Source organism: Rhinopithecus bieti, unplaced genomic scaffold, assembly GCF_001698545.2.
Source record: "Rhinopithecus bieti isolate Rb0 unplaced genomic scaffold, ASM169854v2 scaffold_7681, whole genome shotgun sequence".
Classification (NCBI taxonomy): Eukaryota; Metazoa; Chordata; class Mammalia; order Primates; family Cercopithecidae; genus Rhinopithecus; species Rhinopithecus bieti.
In genome coordinates this window covers 3632305-3647708 of record NW_016806571.1, presented here as the reverse complement: position 1 = coordinate 3647708, position 15404 = coordinate 3632305, and the positions used below count along the sequence as shown (strand labels likewise).

The 15404-nt window shown below is 49.3% G+C and overlaps 1 protein-coding gene across 1 annotated transcript in view; it reads left to right on the top strand.

The window, feature by feature from the left end:
* KIF3C (kinesin family member 3C) overlaps positions 1-15404 on the top strand; it is a 56295-nt gene that overhangs the window by 22679 nt on the left and 18212 nt on the right. The window contains exons 2-5 of the mRNA XM_017876862.1: positions 4475-4576; positions 5260-5382; positions 6556-6674; positions 8918-9034. Of these exons, the coding sequence (XP_017732351.1) occupies positions 4475-4576; positions 5260-5382; positions 6556-6674; positions 8918-9034 (461 nt within the window). The remainder of the gene's footprint in view (positions 1-4474; positions 4577-5259; positions 5383-6555; positions 6675-8917; positions 9035-15404) is intronic.

The window sequence follows — 15404 nt, the reverse complement described above, 5'->3', positions numbered from 1 at the left end:
GATGGTCTCGATCTCCTGACCTTGTGATCCGCCCATCTCAGCCTCCCAAAGTGCTGGTATTACAGGCTTGAGCCACCGCGCCTGGCCCCATTTTTATATTTTTTATAGAGACGGGTTTTGCCATGTTGCTTGGGCTGGTCTTGAACTCCTGGACTCAAGGGATCCGCCCACTTCAGCCTCCTAATGTGCTGCAATTACAGGCATAAGCCATCCTGCTCAGCTGAATCTCCATTTAAATTTAATGAGAGGCATATAACTATCATATTTTCCAGTGAAAGCTCACAGATAGTTATCTGCCAAGCACTGTGCTAAATCCAGGGACCCTGAGATATGAGTAAGATATGATTGCTGTCCTGAGGGAGCTTACAGGCAAGATAGCATGTAAATGAATAATAATTCTATTATGAGAAATGGTAGGAATATGGCCTGGTTACTGAGGGGGCCATGATGTGAACTTGGATGGGTTACATCACCTCTGTGGGCTTTCACTGGAAAAATGATAGTGCTAATAGTATGCATGCCCCTTACAGCAGTCCTTTTCAGACATTCATGTGCATCCAAATTACCTGGGAATCTCAGTACAATATGGATCTTGATTCACTAGGTCTGAATTTCTTGTTTGATTTGCTTATTTATTTTTGAGATAGGGCATTGCTATGTTGCCCAAGCTGATCTTGAACCCCTGGCTCAAGCAATCCTCCAGCCTCAGCCTCCAAACAACTGGGACCACAGGCATGAGCCACCACACCTGGCTCTGGAATTTTAAAAAAGCTCCCCAGGTGATTCTAACATGCAGCGAAATTTGAGAACAAGTGTCTTTTGATTAGGTGTCAAAGAATAGAGAATGCTAGAGTCACATAAAATGCTGGGGAAGTGAAAGGTCTTAGGGTTGAAATGGACACGTGTATCCCAGATTCGGAGCCCAGGCCAGACAGCAGGCTCCTGAAGACCTGCGACCCAGCGTCACGGGATCAGGTATCCGTGGTCCACAACAGTAGGGACCTCCTCCATGTGCTGCTTCTCTTTTCTCTCACGCCCACCCCACCCTTCCTGCCAGGTTCCCCAGATGATCGGGCCCCGTGACAGTGAGTGTGGATTGATGAATGGGAGGAGGAGAAACTGGGATAAAGAGAGCCCAGGGTGGCCGGGTGCAGTGGCTCACGCCTGTAATCCCAGCGCTTTTGGAGGCCGAGGCGGGCGGATCACTTGAGGTCAGGAGTTCGAGACCAGCCTGGCCAACATGGCAAAACCCCGTCTCTACTAAAAATACAAAAATTAGCTGGGCGTGGTGGCACACGCCTGTAGTCTCAGCTATGTGGGAGGCTAAGGCAGGAGAATCGCTTGAACCTGGGAGGTGAAGGTTGCAGTGAGGTGAGACCGCACCAATGCACTCCAGCCTGGGCGACAGAGCGAGACTCTGTCAAAAAAAAAAAAAAAAAAAAAAAAAAGAGAGAGAGCCCAAGGAAGGGACCCAGAACCCGCTCTGGGACAACCCCCAAGGATTCTGTTTGGTTCATCTAATACGTATTTTAGCACTTGTTATCTGCCAAGCACTGAGCTCTGAGATATGAGTAAGATATGACTGCTGCCCTGACGGAGCTCACAGGGGAGACAGCAGATAAACGAATAATGATTCTATTATGAGAAATAGTAGGAATATGGCCTGGTTACTGAGGGGGCTCGAAAGAGCAATTTCGAGGGGATCAGGGAAAATTTCCCAATGGTCAAAGTGTGCCTTGCAGAATAAGTAGCAGTTTTTGAGTGAGATGTGGAGTGGGAGGAGGAACCCAGGAGCTTGTGAAATGCCACTGCACATTGAGGGAGCTGGAATTCTTGTTTTCTTTTTTGAGACGGAGTTTTGCTCTTGTTGCCCAGGTTGGAGCACAATGACGTGATCTCGGCTCACTGCAACCTCCGCCTCCCGGGTTCAAGCCATTCTCCTGCCTCAGCCTCCCAAGTAGCTTGGATTACAGGCATGTGCTACCACGCCCAGCTAATTTTGTATTTTTGTAGAGATGAGGGTTCTCCATGTTGGTCAGGCTGGTCTCGAACTCCCGACCTCAGGTGATCTGCCCACCTTGGCCTCCCAAAGTGCTGGGATTACAGGTGTGAGCCACCGTGCTGGGCCCTCAGGGAGCTGGAATTCTTTTGGTGAGGCTGGGGAGCAGAGCACACTCGGAGCATGAGTGGTGAGAGGAACCCGGGAGGCCAGGCCAGCTCCCGGGGCCTGTCACTGCAGCCAGCCTTGGATTTCATCCTGCAAGGAATGGAGGTCCATTCAGTAGTTTGAAGCCGTGCAGCAACCATTCACAGTTGTGCGTTTTTTTTTTTATTGTGATGAAGTCTCACTCTGTCGCCCAGGCTGGAGTATAGTGGTGCAATCTCGGCTCACTGCAGCCTCTGTCTTCCGAATTCAAGTGATTCTTCTACCTCAGCCTCCTGAGTAGCTGCTGAGTAGCTGGGAATACAGGTGCGCACCACCACACCCAGCTAATTTTTGTATTTTTAGCAGAGCTGGGGTTTCACCATTTGGGCCAGGCTGGTCTTGAACTCCTGACCTCAAGTGATCCACCCCCCCTCAGCTTCCCAAAGTGCTAGAATTACCGGCGTGAGCCACCGTCCCCAGCCCAGAGTTGTGTTTTTAGTGGATCTGCCTGGGTGTCATGTGGCGGAGGGGAGGAAGGGGACACCGAAGCAGCGGGGAGACCACAACAGTGGTCTAGGAGAGTTGTGGGGGCTGCAATGAAGTTAGCAGCTATCAGTAAGAATGAAAAAGAGGGGGTGGTGGGAGCCACACTGAGGATCTGGTTTGATGGCCTTAACTCACTGGCCAGATGCAGTGGATGAAAGGCAGGGCAGGGATGAGGCGAGGCCGGTGAGTCGCTGAGGGTGCAGTGTAAGGGATTCTTCCCTCTTACGGTCCTGCAAATGCTGACCTGGAGTGCGAATGAGGGCCTAGGATGGGTTTAGGTCTGTGACGAGGCGATGGGGTAAGTGGGGAGATCATTAACCAGGAGCACAGGCAGCTGCAGTGTGGCAGCATGGACAGCCTCTAGGGCTCAAGGCCTGCCTTGAGCCTCTGAGGCTATGTGGGGCTGGAGTGAGGCTCGTGCCTCTCTGGCTGCCCCAACTTCACTCAGCATCTTTGAATGACAAAGCCTCACACAGCCCAGTCCCTGACCTCCCGAAAGCCACTGTTAACCTTTGTCCGGCTGTGTTCCCAGTGATGTGGCTCTTACAGGTGGTCTGCTCCCCAAGTCTGACAGCACCCCCTGCTTTGAGATCCCTCAGGCAGGTCAGCTGTTTCCACTGGGGAAAAAAAAATTCCAGTGGAAAAGCAGCCAGCTTTTTCCACTGGTTCAAGGTGATTTCAACCTTCCAGGAGGCCCGTGATGAAGTCAGAGGACAACTGGGTACCCTGGGAGAGCACTTTCTTCTTATTTTATTTTCATTTTCTAAAATTTCAAATCAGGCACCCCCCAAACCAGAATAGGTTTCGAGAGGCTGCCGACAGCACTCTCTTGAAAATACATTTTATGTAGTCACAGTTTACACAAATCTGACATTATTTCAGCTTCAGATTCCAAAGCACTGACTAGGGGCTTTCGCAGAGTGAGGCTGGGGTTGTGGGGTTCAGATCTCTCCTCTTTGCTACTCAATAGCTGCATGGCCTTAGGCTGGTCATTCTCAATGTCTTCATTTGTTAAATGGGGAGGGGAATAGCCCCTCTTAGGGGAGGATGGAAACCATGGTGTTAAAGGCTTAACTCAGTATCTAACAGATACTTAGTGCTCAGCAAATGTTTGCCAGCCATCCTGGAACATAGGCAGTGTTCCAGTATTGTAGATGACAGCCCTGAAGGGAATAATTTGCCCAAAGCCTTGAGGTAAGTGGGCAGAACCAAGTCTTCCTGGCCTTCTCCAAAGCTCCTGCTGTGCTGGGCCCGTGCTGTTCCTTCTTGCTGTGCAGTCTGCTCTCTTTGGCTTTTCTTCTGCTTTCCACATCAGCTGAAGATTTAGACCCTTTCCTGCTGCCTGTGTTGAGAGCTGTCTTCCTGAGTTGGAAGCCAGTTAGCTAAGGGCTGGGCTGCGTGGTGACTGTATCTTATCTTTCCCAATCCTCAACACCAGCTGAGTCCTGGTTGCCAGGATTAGGTTGCCACCCCCATCCTCCTCCTAGCCCTGGTGAACGAACCTTTCCTGTGTATCCAAAGCAAACAGATCAGGTGCCCTAGATCCCCGAGGGGCACCCTCTCTGCCTCCCTAGTGGTCCTGCTGACAATGAGAGCCTTGCACTGGGACCTGAGACACTGGAGGGGAAAACTCCATTCTCCCTGAAAGCCGCAAGGCCCCATCTGGGACACATCTTGTGTCCACTCCCAGAAGGACCACAGAGCAGGGAAGCAAAATCTCTCCAGCTGGCAATGTTGTGGACCCTTTGCAAAGCCCACCTCCCAACCCCTCTGTGTCCCCAGGCCATGGAGAGCAAGCTCCTCATCGGGGGCAGGAACATCATGGATCACACCAATGAGCAGCAGAAGATGTTGGAACTGAAGAGGCAGGAGATTGCCGAGCAGGTAGGGCCGCCAGGTGCCAGGTCCCCTTGGAGAGCATGGCCTGCAGCTCATATCTGGGAGGTGTAGGGCAGTAAACCATGGTGGACTCTGGATCTCTGGAATTACAGTGCTGAGAATCTCAGACATGCCACCCTGGGTCCCACAGGTCTACTAGCCCAGGGTCTTCCCTCTGGCAGGGGCACTGCTAGCTGGTGGGTGAGAGGACGTGATAGCTCTCCATGACGTCAGCCTCCACAAGCCACCTGGTGCTAATTCCTGGGCTTTCCACAAGGTGGTGCGAGTTCTTTGCCAACTGTGACTGTTTCCCTAAATCATCAAGAACCACAATTTGTTGGTCTTACCAATAAACCGTTACACGACTTGGGGAGAGGGTGAGGCAGCTTGGAAGACAGTGTGATATGCCTCCATCTATGTCACTAACACCCCTGGAGTAGGCCAGCTCTTAGGGCTGGAGTCTCCATCCTCATGGGGCAGAGCCTGGCAAAGGCATGGCCCTGGGAACTGAGAAGAGGGTTCCCAGGGGCTCTGCAGGATTGAGTGGGAGCAGTGGATGTGGGCCATGGGCCATGGGCCATGGTGAAGCCAGGTCCTGACACAGGGAGAGTGAGCCAGTCCCCTGAGCGTTCTTGGCCCTCCTGGGTATGCTCTGCTCCTTTGAGCCACACTGCCCGTCCTTGGCCTAGAAACGTCGTGAGCGGGAGATGCAGCAGGAGATGATGCTCCGGGATGAGGAGACCATGGAGCTCCGGGGCACCTACACGTCCCTGCAGCAGGAGGTGGAGGTCAAAACCAAGAAACTCAAGAAGGTGAGACGCTGCAGTAGGACCGGTCAAGGTGTGCTGGAGGCCCAGCAGTCTCCGCCCAAGGGTGTCTGCTTCAGGGACTCCTCCCCATTTGGCTGGAACTGCTGAACCCTTGAGTGACATGGCTTGGGCCTTGGGAGTGAATAGCAGGGGGAGGCAGGAGGCGGGGGCTGGGGGTGGAGTAGAGCCTTTTCTCCTGGGCCAGGGTGGGCTGTGACAGGCTGCAAACTCTGTCACTTGCAGTATCCAGGGTTACCATCCTTATGGTCCTGGGTGATTTCCCCATTCATTGTCACCAGTGAGTCACAGTTGGGATAGCTGGGCCTGGAGCAGGGCCGGGGGAATACAGAGAGGCTGAGGAGGAGACTGGAACCCCGGGAAGCTCAGGCAGGGAGCATCAGGCTCTCAAGGACATGTCAAGGGATGAGAATAGCCGCTCACCAGGACCCTGCAAAGCCCGTGGCAAGGGAAAGACATGTACATGTGAGGAGGGTCTAGGGCAGGAAGCAGCAAAGCTCCAGCTTGGATTCTGGGAGAAACCTGGAGACCCTTTGGGTGGCTGATGTGGCTGCCCCGGGGCAGGCCCGACAGAGGCACTGCCACTGAGGCAGTTACCATGGACCCAGCCCTCAGCGGCTTTGGAGAGCAGCAGGATGGCCATGCTGCCTCCACACCCCACTTTTGAGAGCCCCTGAAGAGACTGGAGTGGGAGGAGTCACCTTCCAAACTCTTCCAGGCTTCCTGCTCCCTGAGCCCGGTCTCCAAATGAGCCCTTGATCTCCAAATGAGCCCTGGGTCCCAGTTCCGGCTCTTCTATTTGCTGGTTGTGTGACCTTGAGCAAGTCTGTGCCTGGCTTCCGCATCTGTGAAAGGAGGGTATTGGACCAAAAGGTCCCTGGGGTCCCCTCCCGTTTGAACACTCCACGATGCTGATAGCAGCTGAGAAAGAGCAGGCAATGGCCACAGGCCTCAGTGTAGGAGGACCGGGCACCCCTTTAAATAGCCCAGCCCAATTCGTGGTGAGTTGGGCACAGCAGGGAGTAAAGAAAAGGACCCCCAGCCTCATCCTGGGTTGAGTCGGTAGACTCTGAGCCTGCAGCCCTGCGGCCCAGGCTGAGTGACTGGGGCCTCGTTGCCACACCAAGCAGCCTCTGAGTGGCACCTGTCCCCATCCAGCTCTACGCCAAGCTGCAGGCGGTGAAGGCGGAGATCCAGGACCAGCATGATGAGTACATCCGCGTGCGGCAGGACCTGGAGGAGGCGCAGAACGAGCAGACCCGCGAACTCAAGCTCAAGTAGGGCCCGCAGCTCTTTTCCTCCCGGGTCCCACAGCCAGCCATCATTACTCGGGCCTCTCCTTCCCAAAGGCCGCATCCTGACTGTCTCCTCTCCCATGAGTCCCTTAGGAATAAAATGCGTCTGAGGGCTGAGGGATGGGCTCACGTGCTGGAGTTTCTTCTACCTCCTCTGCCTGTATTTTATGAACCCCTCAAAATGGACACTACGTGCTGGCCAAAATTAACTCTGAAGGCCCTGAGGCTACCATCTTTGCATAAGAAGCAGGGATTTTAAATTTTTTAAAAATTATTTTTAGAGCCAGGCGCAGTGGCTCACGCCTGTAATCCCAGCACTTTGGGAGGCCGAGGCGGGTGGGTCACCTGAGGTCAGGAGTTTGAGACCAGCCTGACCAACATGGTGAAACCTAGTCTCTATTAAAAATACAAAAATTAGCTGGGCACGGTGGTGCGCACCTGTAATTCCAGCTACTCGGGAGGCAGAGGCAGAATTGCTTGAACTTGGGAGGTGGAGGTGGCAGTGAGCCGAGATCACGCCACTGCACTCCAGTCTGGGCGACAGAGCGAGACAACGTCTCAAAAAAAAAAAAAAAGGTGGCTCACACCTGTAATCCCAGCACTTTGGTTTGGTTTGGGAGGCTGAGGCGGGCGGATCACGAGGTCAGGAGATCGAGACCATCCTGGCTAACACAGAGAAACCCCGCCTCTACTAAAAATATAAAAAATTAGCCAGGTGTGGTGGCAGGCGCCTGTAGTCCCAGCTACTTGGGAGGCTGAGGCAGGAGAATGGTGTGATCCTGGGAGGCAGAGCTTGCGGTAAGCTGAGATGGAGCCACTGCACTCTAGCTTGGGCGACAGAACAAGACTCTGTCTCAAAAAAAAATTATTTTAAATCTTTTAAAATTATTTTAAAAATGTATGTAGTATATGTATATAGCATGTGTATATAGTAGGTGTATATATTAATATTTGTGGGATACATTAGATTTTTTGTTTTTGAAGATGGAATATTGCTGTGTCATCCACCCTGGAATGGTCTCAAACTCCTGACCTCAGGTGATCCGCCCACCTCGGCCTCCCAAAGGGCTGGGATTACAAGCGCGAGCCACTGCACCTGGCCACATGAGATGTTTGGATACAGGCGTGCAATGTGAACTAAGCACATCATGGAGAATGGGGTATCCATCGCCTCAAACATTTATCCTTCAAGTTACAAACAATCCAGTTACACTCTTTAAGTTATTTTAAAATATACAATTGGCTCAGGTGGTGGCTCATACCTGTAATCCCAGCACTTTAGGAGGCCAAGGCAGGGGGATCCCCTGAGGTCAGGAGTTTGAGACCAGCCTGGTCAATGTGGTGAAACCCCATCTCTACTAAAAATGCAAAAATTAGCTGGGTATGGTGGCGTGTGCCTGTAATCCCAGCTACTTGGGAGGCTGAGGCAGGAGAATTACTTGAACCTCAGAGGTGGAGGTTGCAGTGAGCTGAGATCACGCCATTGCACTCCACCCTGGGCAACAAGTGCAAAACTGTCTCAAAAAAAAAATACATATATACACACACACACATATATATACACACACATATATGTACACACATATATACATACATATATACACATATATATACAATTAAATTATTGACTATAGTCACCCTATTATGCTATCAAATAATAGTGTTTATTCATTTTTCTATTTTTGTGTACCTATTAGAAGCAGTGATTTTTCAAGCTGCAGTATTTCTGTAGGGATCCTTTCCGCTTCTTGATTTTCCCACCTCCACATTGCCTCTGCCTCTTTTTTTTAAATAAATTAATTAATTAATTAATTAACTTAGTTTTTTGAGATGAAGTCTCACTCTGTCACCCAGGCTGGAGTGCAGTGGTGCGATCTCAGCTCACCGCAAGCTCCGCCTCCTGGGTTCACTCCATTCTCCTGCCTCAGCCTCCCGAGTAGCTTGGGACTACAGGCGCCCACCACCACGCCCGGCTAATTTTTTTTTTTGTATTTTTAGTAGAGACAGAGATGGTGTTTCACCATGTTAGCCAGGGTGGTCTCGATCTCCTGACCTCGTGATCCGCCCGCCTCGGCCTCCCAAAGTGCTTGGATTACAGTCGTGAGCCACCGCGCCTGTCCCCCTCTGCCTCTTGGCTTGTTGCTTCTAATCCTTAAACCCCTCACAGGTACCGTGTGGTCTCTCGCTCACCCAGTTTCCCATCACTCCTTCATTCCTGCTCTCAGGTACCTAATCATCGAGAACTTCATCCCCCCGGAAGAGAAGAACAAGATCATGAACCGGCTTTTCCTGGACTGTGAAGAGGAGCAGTGGAAGTTCCAGCCACTAGTGCCAGCCGGCATGTGAGTCTCTAACCCAGCCGTCTGGGCTGAGGGACTTGTGGGTCCACTCCAGGTTGGGACTGGCGAGGGGCCTGAGGCCCTGCCTGCAGGGAGACAGATGTTTTGTGGATTGGGGAAAAGATGGGGAGGATGCCGATGGGGGATGAATTTCTCATGATCTAATTTGTAGGGGTCTCTATGATGGAAGGGTGTTCTGGGAAAAAATTGTCTCATTGGTCTAGGATGCAGAAAATACCTTGTGAGCGATCTCGGGAGGGAGGAAGAACATCTCAGCCTCTTGACAATCCTAGCGAATGCTAACATCTGGCCAGGTCTGGTGAATATTCATTTGTCAGATGCCCGAAATAGCAACCACAGTTAATATTTGCCAAGGGCTACTGTATGCCGGATGCTGTGCAAGACTCAGGAGACAGAAGATAAATTAGATATGGTCCGAGCTCACAGTCCAGTGGGAAATAAGTAATCAGATCATCATGTGATAGAGCTGTGATCCAATCTCAGCGGGCTCGCTCATCCGGGTGATTCAGCATTTCCACCTTTTTCCACGTCCTAGCCCTTGGGTGCAGCTGCGGCCATTGGCTGGGTGTGCGGCTCCCTCTGCTGGTGGCCATAAAGAACATCCCAACAGAGTGAGGCCTCACCCGCCAGAGCCATGGGCCCTTAATTGCAAATACATAGAGAGAGGTGCTTAGGAGGCCAGACACCAATGCACCTTCCTGGAGATTCTTTGCTCTCTCTAGCCTGGGAACATTAATGTTAACATAGGGCAAGAGTCTCCCCAAATCTGGGATGGGAAGCTAGCAAGAGGTCTACAGCTTCTCACTGAAGCATCAGATGCCTACTTGGTTATTTTTTTTCCCTTTCTTCCTTTTCTTTCTTTCCCTCCCTCCCTCCCTCCCTCCCTCCCTCCCTTCCTTCCTTCCTTCCTTTCTTTTTTAACAACTACAGCTTAGATGCCTATTTGATCTTTCTTAAAGGCTGATTTTACTTAAGGTGATACCACATAAGTTTGTAAGTGGCAAGCACACGAATAGAGGACTTTTCAATGGTATCACTTTACACCTACAATCCACCTTTCCAATCTAGGTAGAGATTCTCAATAGTACATCAGCTATCACAGAGGTTTTCCACCCTGGCTGCAGCTAGAATACCTGTGAGTTGGGCTCCAGAGAGTCTGATTTAAAGGATCCCAGGTCTTTGGTTTTGTGATTCTGCATTTGAAGGCAGGCTAGAAAACCACTGCTCCAATGTCATTTGCCGGAGTTAGATGCTGGCGAGGCTTCACTCTGAAGGGTTATCTTATGCTTAGAAAACTTCTTTCTAGCTGGGCACGGTAGCTCAAGCCTGTAATCTCAGCACTTTGGGAGGCTGAGGCAGGTAGATGGCCTGAGGTCAGGAATTTGAGACCAGCCTGGCCAACATAATGAAACCCCATTTCTACTAAAAATAAAAAAAAAAAAATTAGCTGCGTGTGGTGGCAGGTGCCTGTAATCCCAGCTGCTAGGGAGGTTGAGGCAGGAGAATCGCTCGAACTTGGGAGGCAGAGGTTACAGTGAGCCAAGATCATGCCATTGCACTCCAGCCTGGGCAACAAGAGCAAGACTCCGTCTCAAAAAAAAAAAAAGAAAAGAAAAGAAAAGAAAGGTTCTTTCTGCTGGGCGTGGTGGTGGCTCACACCTGTAATCCCAGCACTTTGGGAGGCCGAGGCAGGCGGATCACTTGGGGTCAGGAGTTCGAGACCAGCCTGGCCAACATGGTGAAACTTCATCTCTCTTTCTCTCTGTCTCTCTTTCTCTCTCTCTCTTCCTTTCTTTATTTTCTTCCTTACTTCCTCGCTTGCTTTCTTGCTTTTTTTTTCTTGAGTTGGGATCTCACACTGTCACCCAGGCTGGAGTATATAACTCACTGCAGCTTGGGGCTCAAGTGATCCTCCTGCCTCAGCTTCCTGAGTAACTGGGGCCACAGGAATGCACCATTACACCAGCTAAATTTTTTATCTTTTGTAGAAACAGGGTCTCACTTTTTTGCCTAGGCTGGTCTTGAAGTCCTGGGCTTAAGCGATCCTCCTCCCATTGTCTCCCAGCGTTGGGATCACAGGCATGAGCCTCCCCACCCAGCCTGGACTTCCACTCCTTATTTTTGTTATTTATTTATTTGCATTATTTTTGAAAGTCTAGCTCTGTCTGCAGTCAGGCTAGAGTGCAGTGGTGTGATCACAGCTCACTGCAGTCTTGACCTCCTGGGCTCAAGCCGTCCTCCCACTCAGCCTCCTGAGTCGCTTGAACCAGCAAGCAGTTGCCACATGGCCAGCTAATTTTTTTTTAATGTTTTTTAAAAGTTTGCTTTCTTCCACCAGGTGTTCATGCGTATAATCCTAGCTACTCTGTGGGCTGAGACAGAGAGATTGCTTGAGTCCAGGCTATTGTAAGCTAGGATCATGCCACTGTACTCTAGCCTGGGCGATAGAATGAGACCTCATCTCTAAAAAAAAATTTTTTTTAATTTACTTTCTTCCTTTTAAGTAACCCTTACTTCAGTTGCAAGCAATGTTTTCATTATGGAAAATTTAAGTAAACAAAGAAAGAATGAAAATTCCACCTAGTGGTAGTGTTTACTTACAATTGGATATGAACTTTCCACCATATTTTTTTTATACATAAACTTTTCTCCTTTTGAGAGTTAAAATGGTTTGTATATGCTGAAAAAACCCATTCACAGATTTTAAAATAAAATAGCTACCTTAAAACAGCATACTTTAATTAATTTTACAGTAGATACCTATAATAACTTTTTTTTTTTTTTGAGACGGAGTCTCGCTGTATTGCCCAGCTGGAGTGCAGTGGTGCTATCTCGGCTCACTGCAAGCTCTGCTTCCCAGGTTCACACCATTCTCCTGCCTCAGCCTCCCGAATAGCTAGGACTACAGGTGCCCGCCACCACGCCTGGCTAATTTTTTGTATTTTTAGTAGAGATGGGGTTTCACCGTGTAAGCCAGGATGGTCTCAATCTCCCGACCTTGTGATCCGCCCGCCTCAGCCTCCCAAAGTGCTGGGATTACAGGTGCGAGCCACTGTACCTGGCCCCTATAATAACTTTTTAAAAAGAAAGAAGCTTGCTAGAATACAGATCCTTCTTTACTGTATAATGTTGCCAGTTTGTAACCCATTGTCTTTTTTACCCCGATCTTCTGCTTTAAAGGCAAGTTTGTGCTCTTTATTAAAGGGTTCTAATGTATGTCTCTAAAAGCCGTCTGCTCTTGTTGCCCAGGCTGGAGTGCAATGGCATGATCTCGGCTCATTGCAACCTCCACCTCCTGGGTTCAAGCAATTCTCCTGCCTCAGCCTACCCAGTAGCTGGGATTATAGGCGCCCACTACCACACTTGGCTAATTGTTTTTATATTTTTAGTAGAGACAGGGTTTCACCATGTTGGTCAGGCTGGTCTCGAACTCCTGACCTCAGGTGATCCCCCTGCCTCGGCCTCCTGAAGTGCTGGGATTACAGGCGTGAGCCACTCCGCCCAGCCTTCTTTCTTTTCTTCTTCTTCTTTTTTTTTTTTTTTTTTTTGAGATGGAGTCTTGCTCTGTCCCCAGGCTGGAACGCAGTGGTGCGATCTCAGCTCACTGCAACCTCCACCTCCCAGACTCATGTAATTCTCTAGCCTCAGTTTCCCAAGTAGCTGGGATTACAGGTGCACACCACGACACCCAGCCAATTTTTTGTTTTTGTTTTTGAGATGGAGTCTAGCTCTGTCGTCAGGCTGGAGTGTAGTGGCGTCATCTCGGGTCACTGCAACCTCCGCCTCCCGTGTTCAAGTGATTCTCCTGCCTCAGCCTCCCCAGTAGCCTGGACTACAGGCATGTGCCACCACGCCCAGCTAATTTTTGTATTTTTAGTAGAAACTGGGTTTCACTATGTTGGCCAGGATGGTCTCAAACTCCTGAACTCGTGATCCGCCCACCTCGGCCTCCCAAAGTGCTGGGATTACAGGCGTGAGCCACCATGCCCAGCCTAATTTTTATATTTTTAGTAGATACAGGGTTTTACCATGTTGGCCAGGCTGGTCTTGAACTCCTGATCTCCAGCGATCCACCCACCTTGGCCTCCCAAAGTTCTGGGATTACAAGTACAAGCCACCTCACCTGGCCCCCACCTTTCCTCTCTGTGATTCCTCCCAATGTCCTTGAGCAGGGAAAGTTGTGAAAAAAGAGTCAGTTCTTTGCCACTGGAAAACTGGAAAACTCTGTTTTTTCCTCAGAAGCTATTTGCTTTATTTTTACTTATTTTATTTTATTTTATTTATGTTATGATACGGAATCTTGCTGTGTCACCCAAGCTGTAGTGCAGTGGCATGATCTCGGCTCACTGCAACCTCCGCCTCCCAGGTTAAAGCAATTCTCCTGCCTCAGCCTCCTGAGTAGCTGGGATTACAGGCACCTACCACCATGCCCGGCTGATTTGTTTGTGTTTTTAGTCAAGACAGAGTTTCACCATGTTGGCTAGGCTGGTTTTGAACTCCTGACCTCAAGTGATCTTCCTGCCTCAGCCTCCCAAAGTGCTAGGATTACAGGTGTGAGCCACCACGCACAGCCAAAAGCTATTTGCTTTAAATTTACCTCCATAGTGTCAAGTCGCATTATTTTGCTGCTGCTGTTGAGATGGAGTCTCATCTGTCACCCAGGCTGCGGTGCAGTGGCACCATGATAGCTCGCTGTGTTGCCTGGGCTGGTCTTGAACTCCTGGCTTCACGCTAATCCTCCCACCTCAGTTTCCCAAAGTGCTGGGATTACAGGCAGGAGCCACTGCATGCAACTGGCCTTAAATTTTATTCTTTTTTTTTTTTATTTTTATTTTTTTTGAGACATTCTCACTCTGTCACCCAGGCTGGAGTCCAGTGGCACTATCTTGGCTCACTGCAACCTCTGCCTCCTGGGTTCAAGCAATTCTTATGCCTCAGCCTCCTGAGTAGCTGAGATTACAGGCTTGAGTCACCGAACCTGGCCTTAATTTTATCCTTTGTAAAGGGACTACCCTGACCAAGAATTGAACCCAGGCTGCAGCTGTGAAAGGACAGGATTTTTAACTACCAGACTATAAAGTAGAGCAGCTTTTATAGTGTTTTCTTTTCCAAGATTCTTTGCAAAGAATTAGTCCTAACATACACACTCATACCCATTAATTTAAATCTGCATATAGTTGCTTCCACATTGCATTTATAGGTTTGTGTTGGCAACTCTTCTAAACTAAATGAATACCAATTGGACAGTGTTCCCTTAATTTTTTTTTTTTTTTTTTTTTTGAGATGGAGTTTCGCTTTTGTTGCCCAAGCTGGAGTGCAATGGTGCGATCTCGGTTTACTGCAACCTCCGCCTCCTGGGTTCAAGTGATTCTCCTGCCTCAGCCTCCTGAGTAGCTGGGATTACAGGCGCCCACCACCACTCCTGGCTAATTTTTGCATTTTTAGTGGAGATGGGGTTTTGCCATATTGGCCAGGCTGGTCTTGAACTCCTGACCTCAGGTGATCCACTCACCTCAGCCTCCCAAAGTGCTGGGATTACAGGCGTGCGCCACAGCGCCTGGCCTCCCTGAAATTCTTATATTGAAAATTTAAAGCTATAAATAGATTCACAAGGTTTTCCAAAATTATGGTTAAGTATATTCATAACCATGCTGTTTTATACAGAATATGTTTGTACCTGTTCAGAATAAAGACCAAGTACAACATATGTACAGAAAATATTCAAATACATCTGGGTAGGGTAAAAGGCAATTATAGGCCAGGTACAGTGGCTGATGCCTGTAATCCCAGCACTTTAGGAGACTGAGGCAGGTAGATGGCTTGAGCCCAGGTGTTCAAAACCAGCCTGGGCAACAGAGTGAGACCCCATCTCTACAAAAAAATACAAAAAGTTAGCTGGGCATTAGCACATGCCTGTACTCCCAGCTACTTGGGAGGCTGAGGTGGGAGGATTGCTTGAACCTAGGAGGTTGAGGCTGCACTGAGCCATGATTATACCACTGCACTCCATCCAGCCTGGTCAACAGAGTGAGATCCTGTCTCAAAAAAAAAAAAAAGAAAAAAAAGGCAATTATGATTTACCAATGTTCTCTACTACACTTAAATACAAATTATATGAACAGTAATTACAGAATGCTCTAATATAATAAAGAATTCCAAGAAATAAATTACTTCAAAACAGTTATTAAGAAATATCAGGTATCTGGGTATGGTGGATCACACCTGTAATCCCAGCTACTTGGGAGGCTGAGGCAGAGGAATTGCTTGAACCTGGGAGGCAGAGGTTGCAATGAGCTGAGTTCATGGCTTTACACTCCAACCTGGGCCACAGAGCAAGACTACATATCAAAAA